This window comes from Lepisosteus platostomus, chromosome 25 (genome assembly GCF_059453375.1).
Source record: "Lepisosteus platostomus isolate fLepPlt1 chromosome 25, fLepPlt1.hap1, whole genome shotgun sequence".
Taxonomy (NCBI): domain Eukaryota; kingdom Metazoa; phylum Chordata; class Actinopteri; order Semionotiformes; family Lepisosteidae; genus Lepisosteus; species Lepisosteus platostomus.
In genome coordinates, this window is record NC_142635.1 from 5,980,956 (window position 1) to 6,002,318 (window position 21,363).

General features: G+C 47.2%; 1 protein-coding gene and 5 long non-coding RNA genes across 12 annotated transcripts in view; 3 read left to right on the plus strand and 3 right to left on the minus strand.

Annotated features, from left to right (window-relative positions):
- Position 1: 1 nt before the first annotated feature.
- Positions 2 to 1,105, minus strand: LOC148640950 (uncharacterized). The gene is made up of 2 exons (XR_015929990.1): positions 647 to 1,105; positions 2 to 138 (listed from the first exon to the last, which is right to left on the minus strand). It is a non-coding gene; the product is annotated as an uncharacterized LOC148640950 (long non-coding RNA).
- A 180-nt stretch (positions 1,106 to 1,285) lies between these two features.
- Positions 1,286 to 2,393, plus strand: LOC148640951 (uncharacterized). Its single transcript, XR_015929991.1, has 2 exons — positions 1,286 to 1,749; positions 2,257 to 2,393. It is a non-coding gene; the product is annotated as an uncharacterized LOC148640951 (long non-coding RNA).
- Positions 2,394 to 2,395: 2 nt separating this feature from the next.
- LOC148640952 (uncharacterized) lies at positions 2,396 to 15,464 on the minus strand. 6 transcript variants are annotated; one of them, XR_015929982.1, is made up of 11 exons: positions 15,183 to 15,464; positions 13,371 to 13,565; positions 11,862 to 12,007; positions 10,322 to 10,387; positions 8,756 to 8,841; positions 8,153 to 8,355; positions 4,418 to 4,542; positions 4,011 to 4,141; positions 3,664 to 3,891; positions 2,603 to 2,742; positions 2,396 to 2,528 (listed from the first exon to the last, which is right to left on the minus strand). It is a non-coding gene; the product is annotated as an uncharacterized LOC148640952 (long non-coding RNA). The 6 variants fall into 6 exon arrangements; XR_015929985.1 differs by lacking the exons at positions 11,862 to 12,007; positions 13,371 to 13,565; positions 15,183 to 15,464 and having other exon boundaries at positions 3,664 to 3,888; positions 10,322 to 10,495; XR_015929980.1 differs by lacking the exons at positions 11,862 to 12,007; positions 13,371 to 13,565; positions 15,183 to 15,464 and having other exon boundaries at positions 10,322 to 10,494.
- On the plus strand, positions 4,538 to 8,974 carry LOC148640953 (uncharacterized). Its single transcript, XR_015929986.1, has 3 exons — positions 4,538 to 4,690; positions 4,910 to 5,037; positions 8,776 to 8,974. It is a non-coding gene; the product is annotated as an uncharacterized LOC148640953 (long non-coding RNA).
- Positions 11,999 to 12,566, plus strand: LOC148640954 (uncharacterized). Its single transcript, XR_015929992.1, has 2 exons — positions 11,999 to 12,298; positions 12,391 to 12,566. It is a non-coding gene; the product is annotated as an uncharacterized LOC148640954 (long non-coding RNA).
- Positions 15,465 to 18,313: 2,849 nt separating the features above from the next.
- The window catches only part of sorl1 (sortilin-related receptor, L(DLR class) A repeats containing), a 60,696-nt gene continuing 57,646 nt past the window's right edge, over positions 18,314 to 21,363 (minus strand). For both annotated transcript variants that reach the window (XM_088620107.1, XM_088620105.1), the window contains exon 48: positions 18,314 to 21,029. In XM_088620107.1, coding sequence (XP_088476233.1) covers positions 20,962 to 21,029 — 68 coding nt within the window. In that variant the 3' untranslated portion in view covers positions 18,314 to 20,961. The remainder of the gene's footprint in view (positions 21,030 to 21,363) is intronic.

Below are 21,363 nucleotides of genomic sequence, written 5' to 3' on the forward strand. Positions count from 1 at the left end.
GTTTGATTGGTAGTGTTTTATTATGTGGAACAACAGTACAGTATTAAAATAAAGTATCAGAATGAAGGAGCGAAGGGACAGCCGGCTGATATCGGTGTCCATTCCTGAGGCTGAGTACAGATTCTCCAGAGGCCGGCCCTGAGAAAATACCCACAGCAGTGTAGGAGCAGCTCAGACAGAGGGATCAAAGAGCACAACACAGTTCACTACAACTGAGATCATCTGCTGTCCAACACAACACCTCCCACCACCATTACATATCGAGTTAGCAAGTGTAAGAATAAACAGAGAAAGAGACCATACAAACATCACATACAGCAAACCGACGAGATCTAGAAGAGACTGAGTGTAAGATCTGTACAGGCATAATATACATAAACACCAAGTCAAAATCTATATTGTTTGTAAGCACATTCTAGGACTAAGAAAATAAACATTAATGGTTTAACAACTAAATAATCAACACACAAGTCAACATGATATTTCTGTCTGCCTTCTAGATCTCTCATGTACACGGTACAGCATTAGAGAGAGAGACTGGAGCAAATCCAGCTGGTTACTGGTTAAAGTAGACCAAACAAACACCTCTTCCCACCTCTTCAGCTGTTGCTGATATAACACCTGGATCATCTGCAGACACACTAACCTCTCTATGCCCCGGACTGGACAGTCCTGTCTTGCTCCTTCTTTTAAAGACGAGCTCTTCATCACCATCGTCTTCTGCAAGAAGGGTCACGATCACTGAAGCACAACGTGTCTGAAACAAATAAACTGCCCACAGCAACTCGTGCAACGTAGCGCCCTGAACACATTCCGATGAACAAGATACGAGGCAAACACGTTCGCAGCGACGGCAGAAAAGGCCGCCACAGACTTAAATAAAGAAGGGCCGAACCGATTAAACATTTCTCTTTGCTAAAACACAATCCTCGATGATTACACGAGCGGAAGAACAACACGCTTAAAGTTCCCGCCCCCTCATGGATCTTGCAGTTTATTGGTCAAACTGGGCCGAGTCTGCGCTGGACTCTGATTGGCTGTGGATCTCCCACTCATTAACATACGGCTTAGACCCCAGTCACACGATCAGGGTGTTCAGTGCCTCTGCAACCCTCACTCCAACACTGTGGAACCGCCCTCCGTAGAATCGTTTTTAGCACCATCGCCGCCAGGTGGTCATGAATCGGAAGTGACACCCTGTACTGTAAGGAGTTCAAAAGGCGCAATTTATTCTTACTTCATTTCCATTTCTTTGCTACACGAGTCTACGGAGGGCGGTTTCACAGTGTTGGAGTGAGGGTTGCAGAGGCACTGAACACCCGGATCATGTGACTAGGGTCTAAGCCGTATGTTAATGAGTGGGAGATCCACAGCCAATCAGAGTCCAGCGCAGACTCGGCCCAGTTTGACCAATAAACTGCAAGATCCATGAGGGGGCGGGGACTTTAAGCGTGTTGTTCTTCCGCTCGTGTAATCATCGAGGATTGTGTTTTAGCAAAGAGAAATGTTTAATCGGTTCGGCCCTTCTTTATTTAAGTCTGTGGCGGCCTTTTCTGCCGTCGCTGCAAACGTGTTTGCCTCGTATCTTGTTCATCGGAATGTGTTCAGGGCGCTACGTGGGCAGTTTATTTGTTTCAGACACGTTGTGCTTCAGTGATCGTGACCCTTCTTGCAGAAGACGATGGTGATGAAGAGCTCGTCTTTAAAAGAAGGAGCAAGACAGGGCTGTCCAGTCCGGGGCATAGAGAGGTTAGTGTGTCTGCAGATGATCCAGGTGTTGTTATATCAGCAACAGCTGAAGAGGTGGGAAAAGGTGTTTGTTTGGTCTACTTTAACCAGTAACCAGCTGGATTTGTTCCAGTCTCTCTCTCTAATGCTGTACCGTGTACATGAGAGATCTAGAAGGCAGACAGAAATATCATGTTGACTTGTGTGTGTTGATTATTTAGTTGTTAAACCATTAATGTTTATTTTCTTCGTCCTAGAATGTGCTTACAAACAATATAGATTTTGACTTGGTGTTTATGTATATTATGCCTGTACAGATCTCAGTCTCTTCTAGATCTCGTCGGTTTGCTGTATGTGATGTTTGTATGGTCTCTTTCTCTGTTTATTCTTACACTTGCTAACTCGATATGTAATGGTGGTGGGAGGTGTTGTGCTGGAAAGCAGATGATCTCAGTTGTAGTGAACTGTGTTGTGCTCTTTGATCCCTCTGTCTGAGCTGCTCCTACACTGCTGTGGGTATTTTCTCAGGGCCGGCCTCTGGAGAATCTGTACTCAGCCTCAGGAATGGACACCGATATCAGCCGGCTGTCCCTTCGCTCCTTCATTCTGATACTTTATTTAAATACTGTACTGTTGTTCCACGTAATAAAACACTACCAATCAAACATTGAGTCTCTTGTTTTTTATTGTCGTACACTCAGGCTTTCTTTCCAGTGTCCGTGGCTGAAATCGAAGAGTTTCGGGGGAACTTCTGATATGAGCTCTGTGCCTGTTGACGGACGGGGATCTCATGGGGAACACTGGAAGAGTAAAGCGTAATTATCCGCATGCAATACAAGTCTAACTGTGTTCTACACAGCAAAGTCAGATATACCTGCAGGCAGGCGAGGGGGAGCACAGAGACTCCCTGAAACACAGCTCACAGTGAAGCAGAGTCCTGTGCCGTAGGCAGGACTGACACCCACCCTGAACAGTGTGCAGGATCACAGCAGGACTCAGGGCAGCTCCAAGTACCTGTAATATGCAAGAACATCATGAATATAAAATACTTCTCAGCCAGCAGAGCTGTCGTTATTACAGAAGGGGGGCTGTTGAGAGCGGGACGAGTGAATCGCAGTTTTAAAGGTTTTCTGTTTGAAGGGGGGGGGCTCTATCGTCTCCCGGCACTGTGGCTCGTCCTGTAGGGCGCCGGGCTGCAGGAGGTGAGAGTCTGGGTTCAAATCCTCGGGTCTACGCACATCACAAACATTTTTTGAAAAATCCCGCAACAAAGTAGATGAGCAGAGATATTACTGTTAGAATCGCAAGAGGAGGGATACTTTTTAATTTTTTTTAATTATTTTTTTTCGTTTAGCGAGATTTGAACAGATAAATATGCCCGCGGAGGTCTGTCAGATTTGGCAGGAAGTATAGCTCACTCAGCTTAAACCCCGACTCTTATACATCTCCACCCCGGAGCCCCGGGTTCGAGACCCGCCTGGCTCGGCTGTTATTTTTCTCTCAGCTTGAACTTGCGCTCTTCCGATTGGCTGTTCTCACACCCACCTCTTCCACACGCTGATTGGACACGATTAACACTGAACTCCGCCCTGCAGCACAGACACACCCCCTACTCCAATCACCATGGTGACGGGACGCGTTCCTTCAGCACAGCGGAGCGTCATCCTTCACCTACCTGGCTGCGAGTGTCCTCGGGCCGGCAGGGCTCTCTACGCGAGGGCGGGGATGGAGGCTGCAGTCTAGGCCGCAGGCTTTCTACACCCCTGTTCCCCGCCCCCCCACACCCTGTCAGAATAATCAAACTAAGTAACAATTACAACCGTTTATTACAACAAATAAAGATATAAAGCAATAAAACAATTACAATACACAGCAGTGTTAGTATACTGGTATCCACAGTCCCATCTCGGTCCCAGGTGTCTCTTAATTAGCTACCTTTCTCGTCCTTTTCGCGCTCATCAGGGGGTTCACGTTATAAATAGGGGCGGTCTGTCCTCCAGCTCCTACAGGTTGGGGTCCCGACCCAGGGTGGGGAGCGCGTCCGTGAGCGGAGACGGGCGGGGAGGTGGAGGCCGCGGTGGGGGGGGAGTCTGGCAGCCGGCCGGCCGGGAGACCGCGACTGGTACCTCGCTGCTCTCCCGGTACAGGCGCTTTGCTCGGCTGCTGGAAAACCGAAAACAAAAAGCGTTTCAATTTCTCATACATGCACTAAACCTTTTTTGCAGGTTTCACCAGAACAAGCAACGTTGTTCAAGGAGAAATTCGTTTATAGCAAGTTTTACCTCTCTCGCTTTAACCTTTACAGCAGGACGGGAGCAGCCGGCGTTTCGAGAGCAAGGTAAGCGGTTTCTCTCTCCTCTCACACCGGGGTTCAGTCTTCACACCGGGTCTCGCACGTCTGGGCTCCAGGGTCCTGTGGTCAGGTACCGGTAAGTCAAGCTACGAGTTTCCCCAAGTTAAAGGCTATACAGAGCGGTCGGCGCGTCTTCATACAAACCGGCTCCGGAGGATGAAAACCCAGCCGGAACCACAAGGACCCGCTACCGTTGGATTCGCCAGGACCGAGAGTGGGCGATACCGGTAAGCGACGAAGCCCCTGTGAAAGTGGTTTTCAGTCCTAAACGAGTCTTGAAGCTGCGCTTTCCTGACCAGGTCTCTCGGCTTCTAGGAAGAAGAGACTCGGACTCGCCTGTGGATCCGCCGCGGAGCTCCGGTCACTCGGTACACGGGTGGGTATGCGCTCAGGTCTCCACGCCAGGAGGACTCGACAGCCGCCCCTTAAAGCCCAGAGCCGCGCCCGGATACTCCACCAGCCTAGAATACAAACGAGAAAAAAGCGTATTTGACAGGTAAAACGAAAAAGAAAAAAACATCAATATGAAAGCCGTAGGTTCAAGTTTAACACCAGTTTTCCTCCGCAGACTTGAAGCCACAAGTCAGACCGTCCAACAGCTCCATCAAAGTAAGTTTCAATATAATTCACATTTAAAGCCCAGTGTTCTTGTACCGTCGTGATAAAGCGCCCCGAAAGTGTCCGCCCAGAAAAACGGTAAATTTTCGAAACTTTCTTCGTTTGCAAACTCGCTATTTAAAGGCGAAGAAGCGACCCGGCTGTCGGAACCGCAAAAAGCCGCGGATTGAAGTCTAATTGCAGACTGACTGCACCTGCCTTCTCGTTTAGACTCGGCCAATAGAGGCGGCGGATCCCGGAGCTGCTCGTCTCGGCTGTTAACCAGCGAGTTTTCAAACAGCCCGAGCGCAGAAATCCTGTTAACTGTGGATTTGAGTTCACATCGCCTGACAAGCTCAGTTAAGTACAAGGTTAAACCTTACTTGGTAAAAAGGTTTTAGTCGGAGCTACACAATTTGCAGCCCTTCCAGTGCACTGTACTGCGGTAATATGACACAACCAGCTCCTGAATTCTGATTGTATCAACATCCTACCAATTAGGAATTCAATAGATCTGTGTACAGTAACTGGAATGCAGTGGACTGGAGAGGCTGCAAGTAGCTCTGACTCCAGAGCTAGATCAAGGTCCCACTTTCACAGTGCAATACCCTGAGACAGGATGGGCTCCCACACTGACACTACACTGCCCACTCATGCTCTTTATCCACCTCGAGGCAATGCTGCTCACAGGAAATCTAAATAAGCAACAAGCAAGAGTCAATCCCACACTGGGAAGGAGACGAGAAAAAGGTTCTGGCTGTGGAGTCACCTTGAGACAGAACAGGAGTCTGAAGAGGCTCAGAGACTGAAAGCAATAAGTTCTCATTAACCAGCAGGTCAAGGTGTGTTGAGGTAAAGATGCTAATTCACCACACTTCTTAAACCAGGTTCAATATTTTCAGTTTATAATGGTTCCTGCTTTCTGACAGCATGCAAACCACACAGCAGCTGCACTTGTGTTGGGGTGAACTCGACTGTCGCAGGGGAAGGAGCGGTTTTCTGGAGATGTGGACCGAGTGAATTCCGTGTTTAGTGTGTAAACATTATTCAGACACCAGGACTCTGCAGTGACCGTGTTGAGAGTAATTGTAGCCGATTTCTTCAGTTGAAAGAACTCCACAGCCAGAATAAATGTCCCCATCAGTGGGGAATTCTCCCATACTTGTTCGTCTGCAGCTCCCACACTGAGCACATAGAAGCAAGCAGGCTTTTACTGCAGCTTGAACAATCATTTCTCGAAGAGCTTCAGCTGCCCTCACATCCAAAGAAAGTTCTATCTTTCTCATGGGCTAGAGCATTAATTCTAACAGCACAACATGCAAACAGATCACATTAATTCATGCCACTGCCCCTGTCACTCAGACCCCTCCTGTCAAGGTGTATTGATACAATGGGACACTAGATCATGCTGGGTTTCATTTGAAAGGTGTCCTGCATGAATATTGCAATGTCAACTTAGGCTTTACAGTCAAGCAATATGTACTGAACACAACAGTAATTTGAGGGATTATTTTACTTTTGGATTCTGTGCACATGTTTGATCATATTCCAGTAAAAACATCCTTTGTCCTCAGTCCTGTATATTGAAGTAATTGGGACGCATTCATTTTAAGTAAATGAGGTCTGTGACCCAGTGAGTTCACTCAGTCATCATCCTAGAAATTCCTGCTGCCACTGAGTACTTTAGTCTTCAGGTGATCATACTTCAGTTAGTTCGTCCTGCTCCACTGGATTGAAAGCTGAATGCTAACTTGATTGTTGTAAGGTTTTTCAGTTCTCCTCCTGATGACCTCCTTGGTTGCATTACGAATTGTGACAGAATGCCACAACACCTGAATATTTAATGTGCATCCTCCAAGTTGAGATGTAGATGACATGTATGGTGTCTGACTAACACCACCTCTGATCCTAATCCTCACCCTGTACATGTGATCAACATCTGAGCTCAGGGGGGAGTGCAGAAGACATTGAGGTGTTGCTGAAGTTCTCGGCTCTGAATCCACAACACCCAGTACATTAGTGCTGAGGGAGGCGTAGAGGTGCAGAAATCTCCTCATGATCTCCCCAGGCCAGGCCATGACTCACAGGTGAGGTGCTGTTCTGTGGAGCATCTGCAGGTCCTTTCTGTCTGCACGCTTGAACCTTTCATCTCTGTACTCTGAGCACATTCTGAAGCCTGATGGAGGTTATGTCATGGCCTGGGGATGCATGAGTGTCTCCAACTGGTTCTCTCATCTGTATTAATGCTGCTCATGATGGCAGCAGCAGAATGCTTTCTGTAGACGACGGAAACATGGTCTCTAATGTAGGGGAAGATGCCTCCATACTTACTGGAGAGTGATTCACCATGCAGCATGACAATAACTCAAAATAGCTGATCAGTGCAACCAATGAGGTCTTCAGGAGAAAACAGAAACTGTCCATGTCTGACTGCAGATTTCAATCTAGCTCAGCATGATGCTACTTGCTGAAGTACTCATTTCAAGCAAGAGCACCTCAAGAACGGGTAACTCCTCTTCTCCAGGGAAGACACGGAGTACAGTTGCTCAGTTACTGACTTGTGCTCTGAAATGTGTAGAGTGAAGGTGTGCCAATACATTAGAACATAGGATGAGGTTAAATTTCCCACCAGTCCTGCTGTTCATCACTCAGAGGACTGAGATTATAGATTGCCAAGGTGAGCAGACTCTGACTGATCTCTAAGGTGATCTGAAGTAGATCTCCACACCCTGATATACAGGTACTCTTTCACTACACCAAGGAAACTGAGTTGATCGGCACTAATCCTGAATGCTGACAGCTTGTGACTACACCCCCATTTCATGTACCTTTTCCTCTATCAAGACTAATGTTCTGGATAATTTAAAATGAGAGCTGAAGTGTGGGGATCTATAGCACCTCCAAGTTTTTGCAGGAACACCTCAGTCAGGATCGCAGCAGCAGCAGAAAAGTGGACAGTCTAGTAATGGCCAAGCTACACTCCACATCTCACCCCACCTGAGCAGCAGTGTACATACTGAAGAACACCAAAGCCCTAAACCCTCAAGAATAGACACCTCTGTAGCTGCAAAGTGTCTCAGATCACACAGAGAACAGTGAGCTCATTGGGTCCAGACTGCAGGCAATTATTGACTCAATGGGATCTACAACCCCACGTGCCCCGATCTTTCCTGTTTGAAATGGCAGAGCTGAACTGTTTGTACTTGAATATGATCAAGTGTGTGCATTCAATTCCAGAACTGTATTCTACTGGATTCATTCATCTCCTGCTCACAAATAAAAATTGCTTGACTGTAAAGTTGTGGTTCATTGGTGGTGGGTACTGTGTCTAGATGTAGGCTGAGTCCTGCTGAATTTTACAAATGCAGGGGCTTGACATGATTTGCTGTGTATCTGAGGTCCCTGTGCGCTGGAGCAAACTGAGACCTCGATCTCATCAGCGGGAGCAGTTGAGTAGTAGGAACAGCCCCTTACCTGTAGTTCACTAGAGCTCGATTATTCTATAACCAATCGTCTCCAACAGCCTGGATCCCATGTATGATCTGGTGCTCAGTAGCCCCGCAGTGTTCCGGGACAGATGTGATGTCGGTACACTGGAGCCACACCTTGCTTTTTGGGACCCCGGGTCATACAGATTGCTTAAGGCGCAACATTATTTTCAGAAAGCCAAGACAGACCTAAAACGAGCAAAAGTTTCCAACTTGAAAACAGGCAGCAGAATGCTGGTGCACGTAGAACTAAATATTTTAAATCATATAACATTAGAACCTCAACCCAGGTCTCAAACAAACCACGTCTCTGTAAAACTCACTGACCGTAGATAGGAGTGAATGTTAAAATTAATAAAACGTAAGTCGTGTGGCTTCTACCCCTGCATCAAAAATATAGCGTCAGCATCACCCGTCACCTGCAGGAGACCGTCTGAAGGTCAGAACCACTCAGCCTTAGTTTCACTTTTCCCGACAGTAGGACAAGCCTGTGTCCCGCAAAGCGAGGTGCGCTGTACCGCCGAGTGACTCCCTGTGCTCCTCTGCCTCTCTCTCCTCACTGCATCTGCCTGCTGTCGCTGTCGCTTACCTGTTTTTCTTGTGTTTCAGGTCTCGCCTGGCTGCTGTCCCTGCCGCCCGGACAGAACCCATCCCGCACCGACCAGACTGCTGCGGCTGGAAAGGAAGTCACCATCACAGACGCGGTTACTTGTGATTCTGTAACGTGCTCTGTATTTTCTGTAACTCATTGTAACCAACAGTCTTTGATTTGTATGCTGCAAAACTCAATAAAGAATTTCAAGTTCTGTCTTGTTTTCTTGGTAACATTATTTTAACACAAACATAAAACCAAAGAAAAGAAGGAACACGACCATGAACTGAATATTAATGAAGGGGTGTGGCCAACAAAGGGCGTGGTGTTATTAATGAGGGGGTGTGGTGCATTATTAATGAGGGGCGTCACTTATGCACTGTCATACCGACCAATCAAAATGTTTGGGTTAAAGCCCACCCCACAATTTTTACCCTCACATGATTGGTCAAATTCCACAACCACGCCCATGTCCCGCCCCACAAGAAATCTGATTGGAAAGGACTTAGGACTATGATTTTAAAGTCATACTCCACGATTCTAATTGGTTGAAAGACATGTCAATCAAAACACCACACCCCCAACTATGACACTGTTCTAAAAGGGTGTGTTTTTAAGATTGACAAGACATTGAGTCCAATCACAAATGACTGTCTCCAAGCCCTGCCCTGCGAGTGCTTTGTTTAATGTTAAAGACCTTTAATTAACTCATACATAATCAATGTACTCATTATAATTACTTAGCATAATTTGACATGTAAACTACAGAATAAAAAGTTAATCAGCAACCCTTTCAATATTTCAAATCTCTGAAACATTTAAACATTTTAGATTAATGCAATGCAAAAGGCATCATGACATATTCTTTGAAAACAACTTATTCAAGAAAGACAAATAATCAAGAATTAAAATAAATTTGAACTTTATTTTTATTCAGTATAATGTAAACATGCATTTTAGAAACTACAAAATCAAACTTGAAATCGTTTTTTGCCAGTTGAAAAAGTAAAACAAAAAATAAAAAAATACATACAGTTCATATAGGAAAAAAACGTGAAAAATTTACATGCAAATAAAGAGTTTTAACGCCGACATGAACAGTATAACATTTTTACGCATTCAAGTATTTGTTTGGTACAAAGTAAACACGAAATATATCTGGAAAAAACACCATCCAATACAATTGCTTTTAAATTTAGTTCAAATTAACAACATACATATTAATAGCTCATTAGTATACAAGCAGCTGACGCCTGATTATAATATACATCTAATATGCAGATTTAAATGCAAATGAGGGTGTCAACACCGACGTCTTACTAATAAAACAAAAGTAAAATCACTTTTTAGTCCCTTAAGCAAAGTGAACGTTTTTGTTTAGTATAAACACTACATTCTCGATTCACAATTCTAGCGAAAACCACATTATACATTAACAACACAAATGCAAATTAGCTCATTAACATACAAACGACCGTCCTCTAATTTTAATAAATGCAAATTAGCTCCCGTCGCCATCTTGCTGATCAAACGCAAACAACAAAAAAATCGCTTTATACTCACGAGCTGGAAGTCAAGGGGGTCCGATATATCGCCGCAGGACTTCCGCACGGTGTTCTAACGATCTCACTAAAAGAGTAAGCCAAAAAAACAATAAAAATCGAGAAAACACCATTCAAAACGCTCAGCTCCTAATTTTGCCAGAACTTCCGGAAAAAGCCGTCACGGGGGCGTGGCTAATTTAAATAAGAGCAGCATCAGCCAATCAGAATTCTAGACGTCACGCTACCCAGTCCCGCCTCCTTGACACAGAGGGTGGGGTTGGACCGCCCTCATGCGTTGGGAGGACGAACTACAAATTTGTTTAATAGTAAAATCGCCGTTATATATTGAATATTAATAAAGGGTTTTGGTGGGGGGGGGCCACGACAGATGTCGTCTCGCCTGTTTATTGGTCATTGTGGCTCCACGGCCTATAAATTCTGGCCCTTCCGTTTATCCTCCTTACGCGCGAGGGCCGGATAACAGAGAGGGCAGTAAGTATCGTGTGCAAACGCGTTTTAAGCTTTACCACTTTGTGCATTGACACCTGTATGACATTATTGTGCCCGCGATAGTTTGGAAATGTTTTGTGAGAATTGTCTCCGTATATTTCTTTTTCTTATTCTTATTTCACCGGGCTGTGCTTCAAACTGTCGGGCGAATGCTGTGAATATTCGCCCCTCTAATGTCCTGCAAACGCTGCTCTTCAACTCTGACTAACAAACCTCACTCCTTTCTCTCAATATCGCGCACAAAACCACATCTTCGGGCAGTCTAGGGGAACCATGTACGAGTCGAGAGGGAAGTTTCAGTATTTTCACTCCAGCTCTCTCACTCTGGAGCTCGACAAGGACTCGTGGTCTCAGTAATAGTGAAGGATGTGTTTTATTGCTGCTTAACAATTGACTTTAAACCTGAAACGTTCTCTTCCAAACTGTCTTGTGTCACAGAGCCTCTCTCCCTCTATCTCAATGTATTATTTTATCTTTCTATGCTTCTTCCTCTGTCACTAATGTTCCAGATCTCGTCAAATAAAAGCTGAAGATTCACATGAAGTCTAACAACCACAGGAGTATGGTGTGTCTTAAGCACTCCCTCTGGGTTCAGATGTTGATGGTATGTCCACTCCCTAACCCCACTACTACCCCAGTCCTCACTGTTCTACATGTGATCAACATCTCAGCTCAGAGGAAGAGCTGTCCATCACTAAATCAGAGCTCAGACTGCTGCAAACCAAGCAATTAAGAGAGATGGAGCCCCGTTGTGGCAGAATACTTGAAACTTGTTTGAAAATGAATCAACACAAAATATTAGAGAGCTTTAGGGACCTAGAAATCTTAAATTTCCAAGTCCCCAAGACTGCTTGTGCTCTCTACCTGTTCCCCTCTCTGTAACTTTCAGGGCACTGATCTCGTGGAGGATTGTGATGGGGCATCTTGGAAGCTCCCTCTGTCTCCTGACCCTTCCTCCATCAATCTCACTCATTCCCTCTGTCCGATTGCCTCCGTCTCTCTCTCTCACTGTTCAGCCGATCGCCCTGCCTGTGACCCCGGGTCCATACCTGTTGTCGGCGCTGCCTCTGACACAGTTCGGCTGTGGATTGACGTGATCAAACCTCCTCCTGAGTCTCATCACCCAGGACTCCAGGTGAGTCCCCACTCTGACTCTTCTACCTCATTGTTCAAACAAGTAAATCTGGATTTCAAGCTGAAAGATGAAGGAGAAACAGTTTTGCTTTTTCAGGTGATCCTGTCTATTTTTCAGTGTAATTCATCTTGTTCCCTTGCAGCCAACACACACTGATACAGCTCCCCACTCCAACATCTACATATTTAAAGGTTCTATGTTTTATGTTTAATGTTTCAATTTTTTTAACTGTTCTGGATCCAGTGTCACTTCCTTTATCTGTGTGTCCTTCTTCAATCCCTCCTGAAGATGAAAGATATACTGCTGAAGGCTGCAGATACACAGCCTGTGAGTTTCTACTTGATCTTCCAGGTGACTACAAACTGAAACCCCTGAACTCCATGTTTCTATTATGTTATGGATTCATTTTCTCCTCTCCTGTCTTTTCCATCAGCCCTTTGCAGTCAAGACCACCAACGCAGTGAACTGACCCTAGCAGCAGCCACAGGAGTTGTGAGAAAGTGTGTATGAGTTCAATCTGTTTTAGTTTCTTCCTGTCTCCCTGGTGCTCTGTATACTTTACTCAGACACTGTGTAAAATGTCGAGTGCTGTGGAAAATAAAGATTCTCCTTTCATGTACTCCTGATTCCCTCACTACGAGCCCCTTCCTTCTCCAGCAGCGTTGAGGTATTATCTGTGTGTATGAACTAGATACAACTGTGTACAGCTGCTTCTTGGGCTAGAATTGTCAACTTGATCCATTTTGAGTGTTTCTGTATAGTTAGTAGTAAAGTCTTTATCTAAGGAAGTTATTTGAATGAGCTTTGATTTCACTTAATTTTGTTCACTAGAAAGTTTGTTTTTGGTTGTTTTCACTGAACACTTCTGAATTATGTACTAATAGCTTTCATTCTCCCTTTCAGTTACTAAGAGAGGCTGTTCAATCACTTCAGTCTGTATAACTGAATGGAACTGATGTCACAACTTCCTTAGACATCATTAAACCCTGTTTTCTATTAATCACGATTCTGCTGTGAGTTTTTCCAAAGGTTCTGATCTTTAGGGTATTGATCACAGATTTCTAGATCTCATCCTGACTTTGTCATTTTTGAGTAGTGTTTCAGTCTGACTTGAAATTCATTCTCAGTTTATGGTAGCTGACTGAATTTGTACTCTAGTGTTGAGAACTATTGTCCTTGATTATTGTGAATGCCTGTTTATGCACTTGTGTTAAGCTCTTCTGTCTGAAAGTGAACTTGTCCGCCGTCTCAATGTGAAGTGTCTGAGTATAGTTTGGAGATCTGTATATTCTGTATTACTGAGAAAGTCATTTTATTCATCTACTGGTATTAAACTCCTCTTGTGTCTGACTGGGATCTTCTCCGGCTCTCAGCCCCTCCTGCACTGCTGTCACCCTGACCACCCCGACGCAGGTGCTCTTACCTCCCCTCCTGTCCTGCCAGAGCCTTCCTTCCCATTCTGATCCCCGCGGGCTCATTCCCAGCCTCCTGGAGAAGGGCGCACAGTGGTAGAGGTGGTGGTTTGTAGGAGGCTCTTCTCCCTCTAGACCTCATCCCCTCTCATCCTCAACACAAGGTCCCCCCGGGGCTGCTGCCTGAGCCCACGGAAATGCTGAAACTTGAGAACAAAAGCACAGGAAGAGATAAGTTTACAAGCTTTAACAAAAGAAACATGAAACCAAAAGGCTTTAACCAAAGAGAATAATCTAATGAGCTAAACAGTCGCCAAACAGAATCCTACTACTACTCCTTCTTGAGGCTCTGACACACCCTTTTATACAGCTCAATCCCATGTGACGATCCCCCCAGGCTAAACAGCTCATCAGACAATCGGTGTCCGCAGGTCGTGTTCTGGAAGCCTGCAGAGGCGCCACACTGTGGCCAGTCCTCTCTCAGGGCAGCCTGACAGAGAGGAACTGATGGAGGAGCTTGTGGGAGGGGCAGTGGATACAGGAGCTTCCTGGACACACAACTCTAGACCAGAGCGATCAGTGACCTGATCAGGAAGGAGACTCGGAGACCGCTTCGGAGAACACGTCAGGGCTGTGAAGATTAAAGATCTCTCCAAGCCCATTGTTTCTCATTTCACCTCTGACGGCCACGACCACTCTAATCTATGGAAGCCCGTTTCCGCCAGTGAGTAAAAAAAAAACGCGCTATGGTATCTCAGAATTGCGACTTGGCAAGTCAGAATTCCGACTTAGCATCTCAGAATTGAGACTTAGTAACTCAGAATTTCGACTTTATATCTCACATTTGCGACTTCGAAATAGCCATATTTCATTCTGTCCTTTTGTTATTGTAACGGATTCGGGTTCTAGGGCTTGTGCCCTCGCCGCTCCCACCCTAGTTCGTGCCTCGCTGCATGGGCTCGAACCTGAGTCTTCTCAGCTGAGCTAAAGAAGACCTTTTTTAAGTAAAAAAGGACATACAATGGAAATACGTAAAAAGTATGTTTCAGCTTTTATAATTGTGAATTCCTCTGGATGTGAAGTGCCTATTTCTGTATCTTATTTCATATTCTGTCTCCGTAAATAAAAACTATTTTTAAAAAGCCCACCGTGCACTATTCCATCCGGGTACTATGGAAGCCTCACTGGCGGAATTGGGATTCTATAAAAATTAGTGCAATTAATTTGATTTTGATCAGGGCACTGTACAAGACAAGTCTTCAGGCTTATAGATCCTATGATCCTGTACGATTCATGAAAATAGTGTAACGGAACGGCCGACATACAGATTGTACGATCTGGTTGCAGTGTGGTGACGGCACCGCCCTCCCCTGCGCATAACAGGGATGCTGGCCGCCGGGGTTAAAGAAAGTGTTCTTTAGCTCAGCTGGCAAGACCTGGGTTCGAGCCAATGCAGTGAGGCACGAACTAGGGTGGAGCGGCGAGGGCACAAGCCCTAGAACCCGAATTCGTTACAATAACAAAAGGACAGACAATGAAATATGGCTATTTAGAAGTCGCAAATGTGAGATATAAAGTCGGAATTCTGAGATACTGAGTCGGGATTCTGAGTTGCTAAGTCGCAATTCTGAAATACTAAGTCGGAATTCTGACTAAGTCGGAATTCTGAGATACCATAGCGCATTTTTTTTTTACTCCCTGGCGGAAACGGGCTTCCATACTCCACGGCCGAAACGTTGTGTTCTATTTCTTCTTTTTTTCAGCATGGAATAAACCTATTACTTGTTCCTTTGCAGCCTACGCATGCTGACGCAGCTACCCACCTGAACATTTATCCCAATCGACACCTCCTGCTGTAATTTAAGGCCTAAGAATTTCCGTATTTAAAGTTGTAAAGGAACAAGTACAGGTGTATTCCACGCTGCAAGAAAAAGAAAAGAGACGCAGCCGAAACGTCGTCTCTTCTTTTCAGCGTGGAATAAACCTTCACCTGCTCCCTTAAAGCCTACGCACGTTCACGCAGCTCCTGGACTATTTAACTATTTAAAGCCCTTTTTTTGTTGTTATTGCTGCTGTTGTTCTGTGTTTAGGTTTGGAGTTTTCTTCGTGTCTTTGTATTGAAACATACAGACAAATAAACTGAACTGATATTTAAAGTCGCAGTAACAACGTGAAAAGCGATGTCAGAAGGGGGCATTTCACAGTGTGGCCGCCAGGCGGAGACATCACTACACGTGTCTATGAAGGGCTGTTCTAATGAAGCCCTTTTCAGTTTCCAGCTGTGCTCCACTGACGGTGATGTAATCTGTATCCAGTCCAGCTCCTGACCCTGAGCCTCAGTGACACAGCAGACACCAGCTCCAGGCCAAGAGTCTCAGAGTGACACTCTCACAAGCTCCGAATGAGCCTCAGTGGGATGTTGTGCTGAAGGTGCCTGAACATTTGTCTCTCTCTCTGATCTTCCTGAACACATCAGACAAACAGGTTCAGTGCAGTGTGCTGACTGAAATCCTATTTTCCTCACAAATGTTTAACTGTGATTGCAGTTTGTCAGTTCCTGATCTCTTTGTCTTGAGATCAGTTTTATTTCTTCCTCCATCACCTGCTGGTTCTGACACACTGGCTGGAAACGAACTGGTTAGCTGCAAATCTTTCAGCCAGTATTCGATCACCTGGGCTTCTCCGCCACAGTCCAGAACAGTTTGTCTGAACTCATTTCACACAGTCCTGGAGAAATCTGTCCCTGCCTGTCACTTGTGTGTGCCTATTTATTTGTCCAGATCAGAGATCCATCACTTTCCAGCTCCAATTTTAAACCCCTGATCAGTTACGGGTCAGGGGTCAAATGTGTAGGTCTTTGGCGTCTCGTACACCAATTCTTATTCCACAAGACACCTCGTTTGTTTGGGCGGAGAAAGTAAAGTAACTGGCTCTTTAAAACCGCCTGTAGCCTGGGATTGAGTCGTCATCAGAATGACGGGGAAAAACACCGCGAACACTTACAGCACATGGTGAGGGAGCAGGGGGGAGGAGCTGTCCAGGGTGCTGAAGAGAAGTCAGATTTGTAAAAGTCGACTTTCACAAAGAGAACTATATCTTTTTATCGCCAGAGCGAGATACATTTCTGGCATAAGAAACACATTGATCAAAACCAGAGCGACAGAGGTATATAGGCTCTGCACAACACTTGTCTATTCAAGCACAGCTGAACAGTCCTTGCACGGGGATTGTTATGCCCCAGGAACTGTTTAAATGACCTCATGAGCTCCGGGTTACTAAAACTTCAAATCTGCCTGCAGCGCAGCGCCCTGTCACTGGACCTCCTGCCCCACGAGGGTTTTGTGCTCAGCCCCTTGACTGCGTCTGCTCAGCCACCTACCTCAGGCTGCGCAGCTCTTCTGCTCCATCTGCGCACTTGGAGCCAGTGGATTCCTCGGCTGGTCCTACAGCGACACGGTTTTGACCTTTTCGCAAGCTGCGCTGGAACAGGCAGGTGTTGCTTGAGAGCAGGAGCGAGCGATACTGCCCTTACCGCAGTGTGTTGAGCAGCCTCATCTCTTTTCGACCTCATCAGGCTAGTCGGGGCTTGACAGCTGTGACTGCAACATCTACAGATTAGCTTAGTTGTGATTCGGTCTGGCCAGCGTGGTCTTGGATGAAAGCAGAGCAGAGAGGAGCCAGAGATTGCCAGGTGCAATGTTCAAACGAGTGGTGCGACAGACTAGGATCCCGAGACGAATCTATCCAGTGAGTGAGCCTCTCTCTTCCACCTGCCCCACTACCCAGCACCTGCAGCTCAGCACAGTCCTTATATTGGCACGAACGCTCCGGGTTCTGTGTCCGAGGTGTGCAGAATGACAGGCTGGAGGTGATTCTACAAGCTCCCTGACAGTTTTATTGTGCGTTTCATTCCAGTGGGGTGTGCCAATCACTAAGGCCGCGAGAGATCAGGCAGGCGGGATGCAGAGGAGGGCTTACTGTTCATTTTAGACAGTTACTGTAAGTTATCACTCATTTTAATTGATCAGTTACTTGAATTAAGTCAATGCACTAGTACTTTAAATTGTGCTTTTTTGTCTTTTAATCAATTTATATTATGAACTGTAGTACATTCCTAACTTCCTAGTTAGACTTTCTAACTAACAGGTCTCAACAGGTCAAATTGGGTAAGTGCTTACCTGACATTCGCTACACATCAATTGGATCACCACAGGGCTGTGTCTTGTCCCCTCATTTTGTACACTCATGATTGCAGATGCAAACACACAGATAGACGAAGTTTGCTGATGACACAGCCCTGGTCAGTTTATTAAAGGACACAGAATACAGTACCATCATGGGCCCATTCTAAATGATTTTACTAACTGGTGCAACGAAAAGTTAAAAATGTTTCAAAAACCAAGGAACTGGTTATTGATCTTAGGAAAAATACCACACCCCCTCAACTCACTACAGTATAAGTGATGGTCAGCCTGTTGAAATTGTCGATGACTAAAGGTACTTGGGACAAAAACCTAAAATGGGACAAATGTTTGTGACACTATAAAAAACGCCAACGGAGACTCTTCTTTCTTAGAAAACTCAGCTACTTTAAGGTAGATAAAACTATTCTTACACTTTTCTACAAATCATTCATTGAAAGTGTCTTGACATACTGCTTCACTTGCTGGCTTGGTAACACAAGTACCGGTAATTGTAACAGGCTGGGTAAATTAGTGAATATAAGTGGCAAAATAATCAGGAATAATCGAATTAACTTAAGTTTGAGCAACGAGTCAGCAGCTTCTCCCTCTTCCCTCACAAACATTAGAGCAGGACAGTTCTGCCCATGAATGCTTGTAAATAATAAAAGTATATAAACCCTTCAGCACTTACTCCAGCTTCCTGCGAGTTTCAAGACAACGTTAGGGCACGCATCCCCAGCGACCGAAGAAAAAGAGGCAGGGCCGTCGGGTTTATAAACCCAAGTTTTGACCTTTATTGAAACACAAGAGTGAACACACATTCTTAAGTGACCACGCGGCCAGCACGACCTTTGACCCTGAGAGGTGGTGCTGCGCCTTCTGCTATTTACAGCAACACGAATAAAAATAAAACAAAAATCTGAAAACCCAGTCCGACATCCGGCCCCAGCGATCGAGCAGGCGGCCCGCCCCGGGCGGGCTGACCCCGGGTTCGACCCACACGAGGAGAGGGGAGCCTTTCAGAACCCCCGATCCCGTCTGGAGCTGAGGCAAGTCTTGTCCTAGAACTAATCTCCATTCTACCGACTTCACCCCGAGAGCAAAGGCAGGTTGTTGGAACAACAGTTGAACCCTGCGGTCCGTTCACAACACGCCCGTTGGAACTTCAGGAAAAATGGTTTTACCTTGAGTCGCCCACTGTGCCCAGGGCACAGCCTGGGAATTTAGTGCCGGAGACCGATAGCGGGCGGGCAGGACTCCCCTCTCCGAACGCGGGCACCTTGCGTCAGCGGCTCAGGGCGGCATCGTTATTATTTATGCAGCTGTGCTTGCCCAATAAACACGAAAGCACGGCGTCCTACTAAGGCAAGAGTGGCACTGAATATCCGAAAGCACACAGTGGAAATCAGTATTATCTTAAGGCCAACAAAATGTAAAAAAAAATAAACTAAAATTTTAAACCAGTAACAAAACGAGTACCGTGAGAAACGTCAACACTAACAGTAAGTGTCAGCAGCCCTGCAGTGATCCGGACACCGAGTGATAGGCTTCGGTCACGTCACGCCCTGGGGCAGCGGGCTGAGGGCGCCCCCCTCTGGCCGGGGCATCTGGGCAACTGCGCCGCCCGCATTCAGAGCGGGATGGTGGTCCGCCGCTGTATCCCCCCCTGATCCTGACCACTCGGGTGACCAGGCAGGAGGAGATCGCTGGGGGCGGAGCACAGTCCTCTGGGTGTCAGCGGTGAGCTCCTATTGGCCGGGCTGAGCGGCGACAGGCCCCTCAGCGATAGAGAAACGGCCTCCGTCCCGCCCGCTGACGTCTTTCAGCGAGGGAGGCGAGAGCTGGGATGAAGACACTTCTCTCACAGGGAGAGCTGCTCCAAGTCAAAGGGGCGAAGGGACTAGGGGCGTACCCAGCGCAGACAGGCACAGGGGAAGTAGTACCGTAGTACCGTGATGAGTCAGGACCCTCTGGGCGCGGGAAGGCGGGGCAGGCCGGGAGCGACACTCGCCGCGGGCGCGAACTGGCCGGCCGGCCGGCTCCGCCCCGTGACGTGACCGTCCCGCTAGCGCTTCCAAGCCGCGAACTCACACAGATTAAAAATACATTCATCGAGGACACCTCTTTAAAAGAAGGCCAACGGAAAAGGAAAAAAAAAAAACCCACTTCCAGTTAAAAATGGCTCTCGCACGTCGACAGACACAGCGACATTAAAATCGGCACGGAGGGGGATGGGGAGGGGGAGCGGGGCCTCAGACCACAAGTTTGAACTCGGTGGTGGGTTTTTTTAAGCTATTGGCACACCTGTCGGATGCGACCGTACGGGTTCAGCCCAGGCACGGAAACAGCCCTACCCTTTCCCAGGAGGCTGCAGGCCGGCTGCCGTGAGTGGTGGCCATCGGAGAACGCCCGCCTGTCTGGGGATTCTCGGCAGGGAAGCTGACCAGGAACAGGCTCACATCCGGTCTTGTCCCCCTGGTTATTTCAGCTTGTTCGCTGCTTTACCATGCTGTCTCTGCTCCCACGGTTTTCACCGAGAACCTTAAAGGAAGTCGAGTCCTGGTCCTCCTGCCCCAGAGCACTGAAAGGTTTTGGCACATCCAGGAACTACAACAGCTCTTTTAGGTGTGTGAAGGCCAGGCATTTCTTTCATGTGTGTGTATATATATATAAGGGTGTATTTGCTTCATGGAGGTAAGGAGTTTGGCATTCTCAAAAGACCAGTTCTGGAACAGGCAGGTCCAGTGTGTGACTCCCCTGTGGGTTAGACCAGTCCCTGGCCATCCTGGTCCAAAAGCAGCCGGCGCGCAGGCTCCTCCAGGCCTAAGGGACAGGAAGTGAAGCGGGGGGACAGGTTTCCGTGTCGCGCGCGCCTCAGATCTTCAGCCCAGCTCATCGCCGGCAGCAGCAGGCAGGGAGAGGGGTCTACACACCTGTTTCGTTTTGGTTCGGGCGAGCGGTCCAGAGGTCGGGTTAGGGTTCGAGGCGTTCTGCTGCCGACGGATCCCGAGCTCGGCTGAAGCACGACACCCTGCCCCCCCCCACCAGCTGGCGGAAAAGCCCCGGCAACGCGCACCTCCTTCACAGTTTTTCTCATCCTCTAAAGTCCGTTTTTTTTTCCATCCCCACCTACCTACCTACATATAAAAATAAGTTATTGCGCATCCTAAAAAGTGCATTGAATATTTCAAAAATATTTCTTTCGTGAACCTCGCGAGCTCCGCAGTCGGAAGGGAGCTGTGCCCGGAGACGCGGCCCCTCTGCTTGCCAGGGGTCGGGGGGGGGGAAAGTTGGCTGCCCCCCACCAGCCGCCTCCGGCAGGCACACAGTCGCGGACACAAGAGTGAGGGAGAGGGACGAGCAGAGAGAGGGAGAGAGAGAGAGAGAGACGGGGAGAGTCCGCGGGGGGCGGGCTCCTCTACGCTATCACCATGGGAACGTCGTCGGAGAAGCCGCTGATCATGGGGGCGTCCTCGTCATCGTCGCCTGGAGAGAGAAAGAGAGACACGGAGGGGGGTGTGAATGGCACACAGGCTCTCGCCTCCGAGCTCTGCTTCAGATGAGACGCAAAACCGAGGTCCTGACTCTCTGTGGGCATTAAAAACCCCAGGGTGTTTCTCGAAAAGAGTAGGGGTGTTACCCCGGCGTCCTGGCCAAATTCCCCCCTGGCCTTTCCCAGTCATGGCCTCCTAATAATCCCCCTCTCTGAACTGGCTTCATCACTCTGCTCTCCTCCCCACTGAGAGCTGGTGTGTGGGGAGAGGACTGGAGCATCATCCAGGTGGGGCTGCACACTGGTGGGGGTGGAGGGGATCCCCAT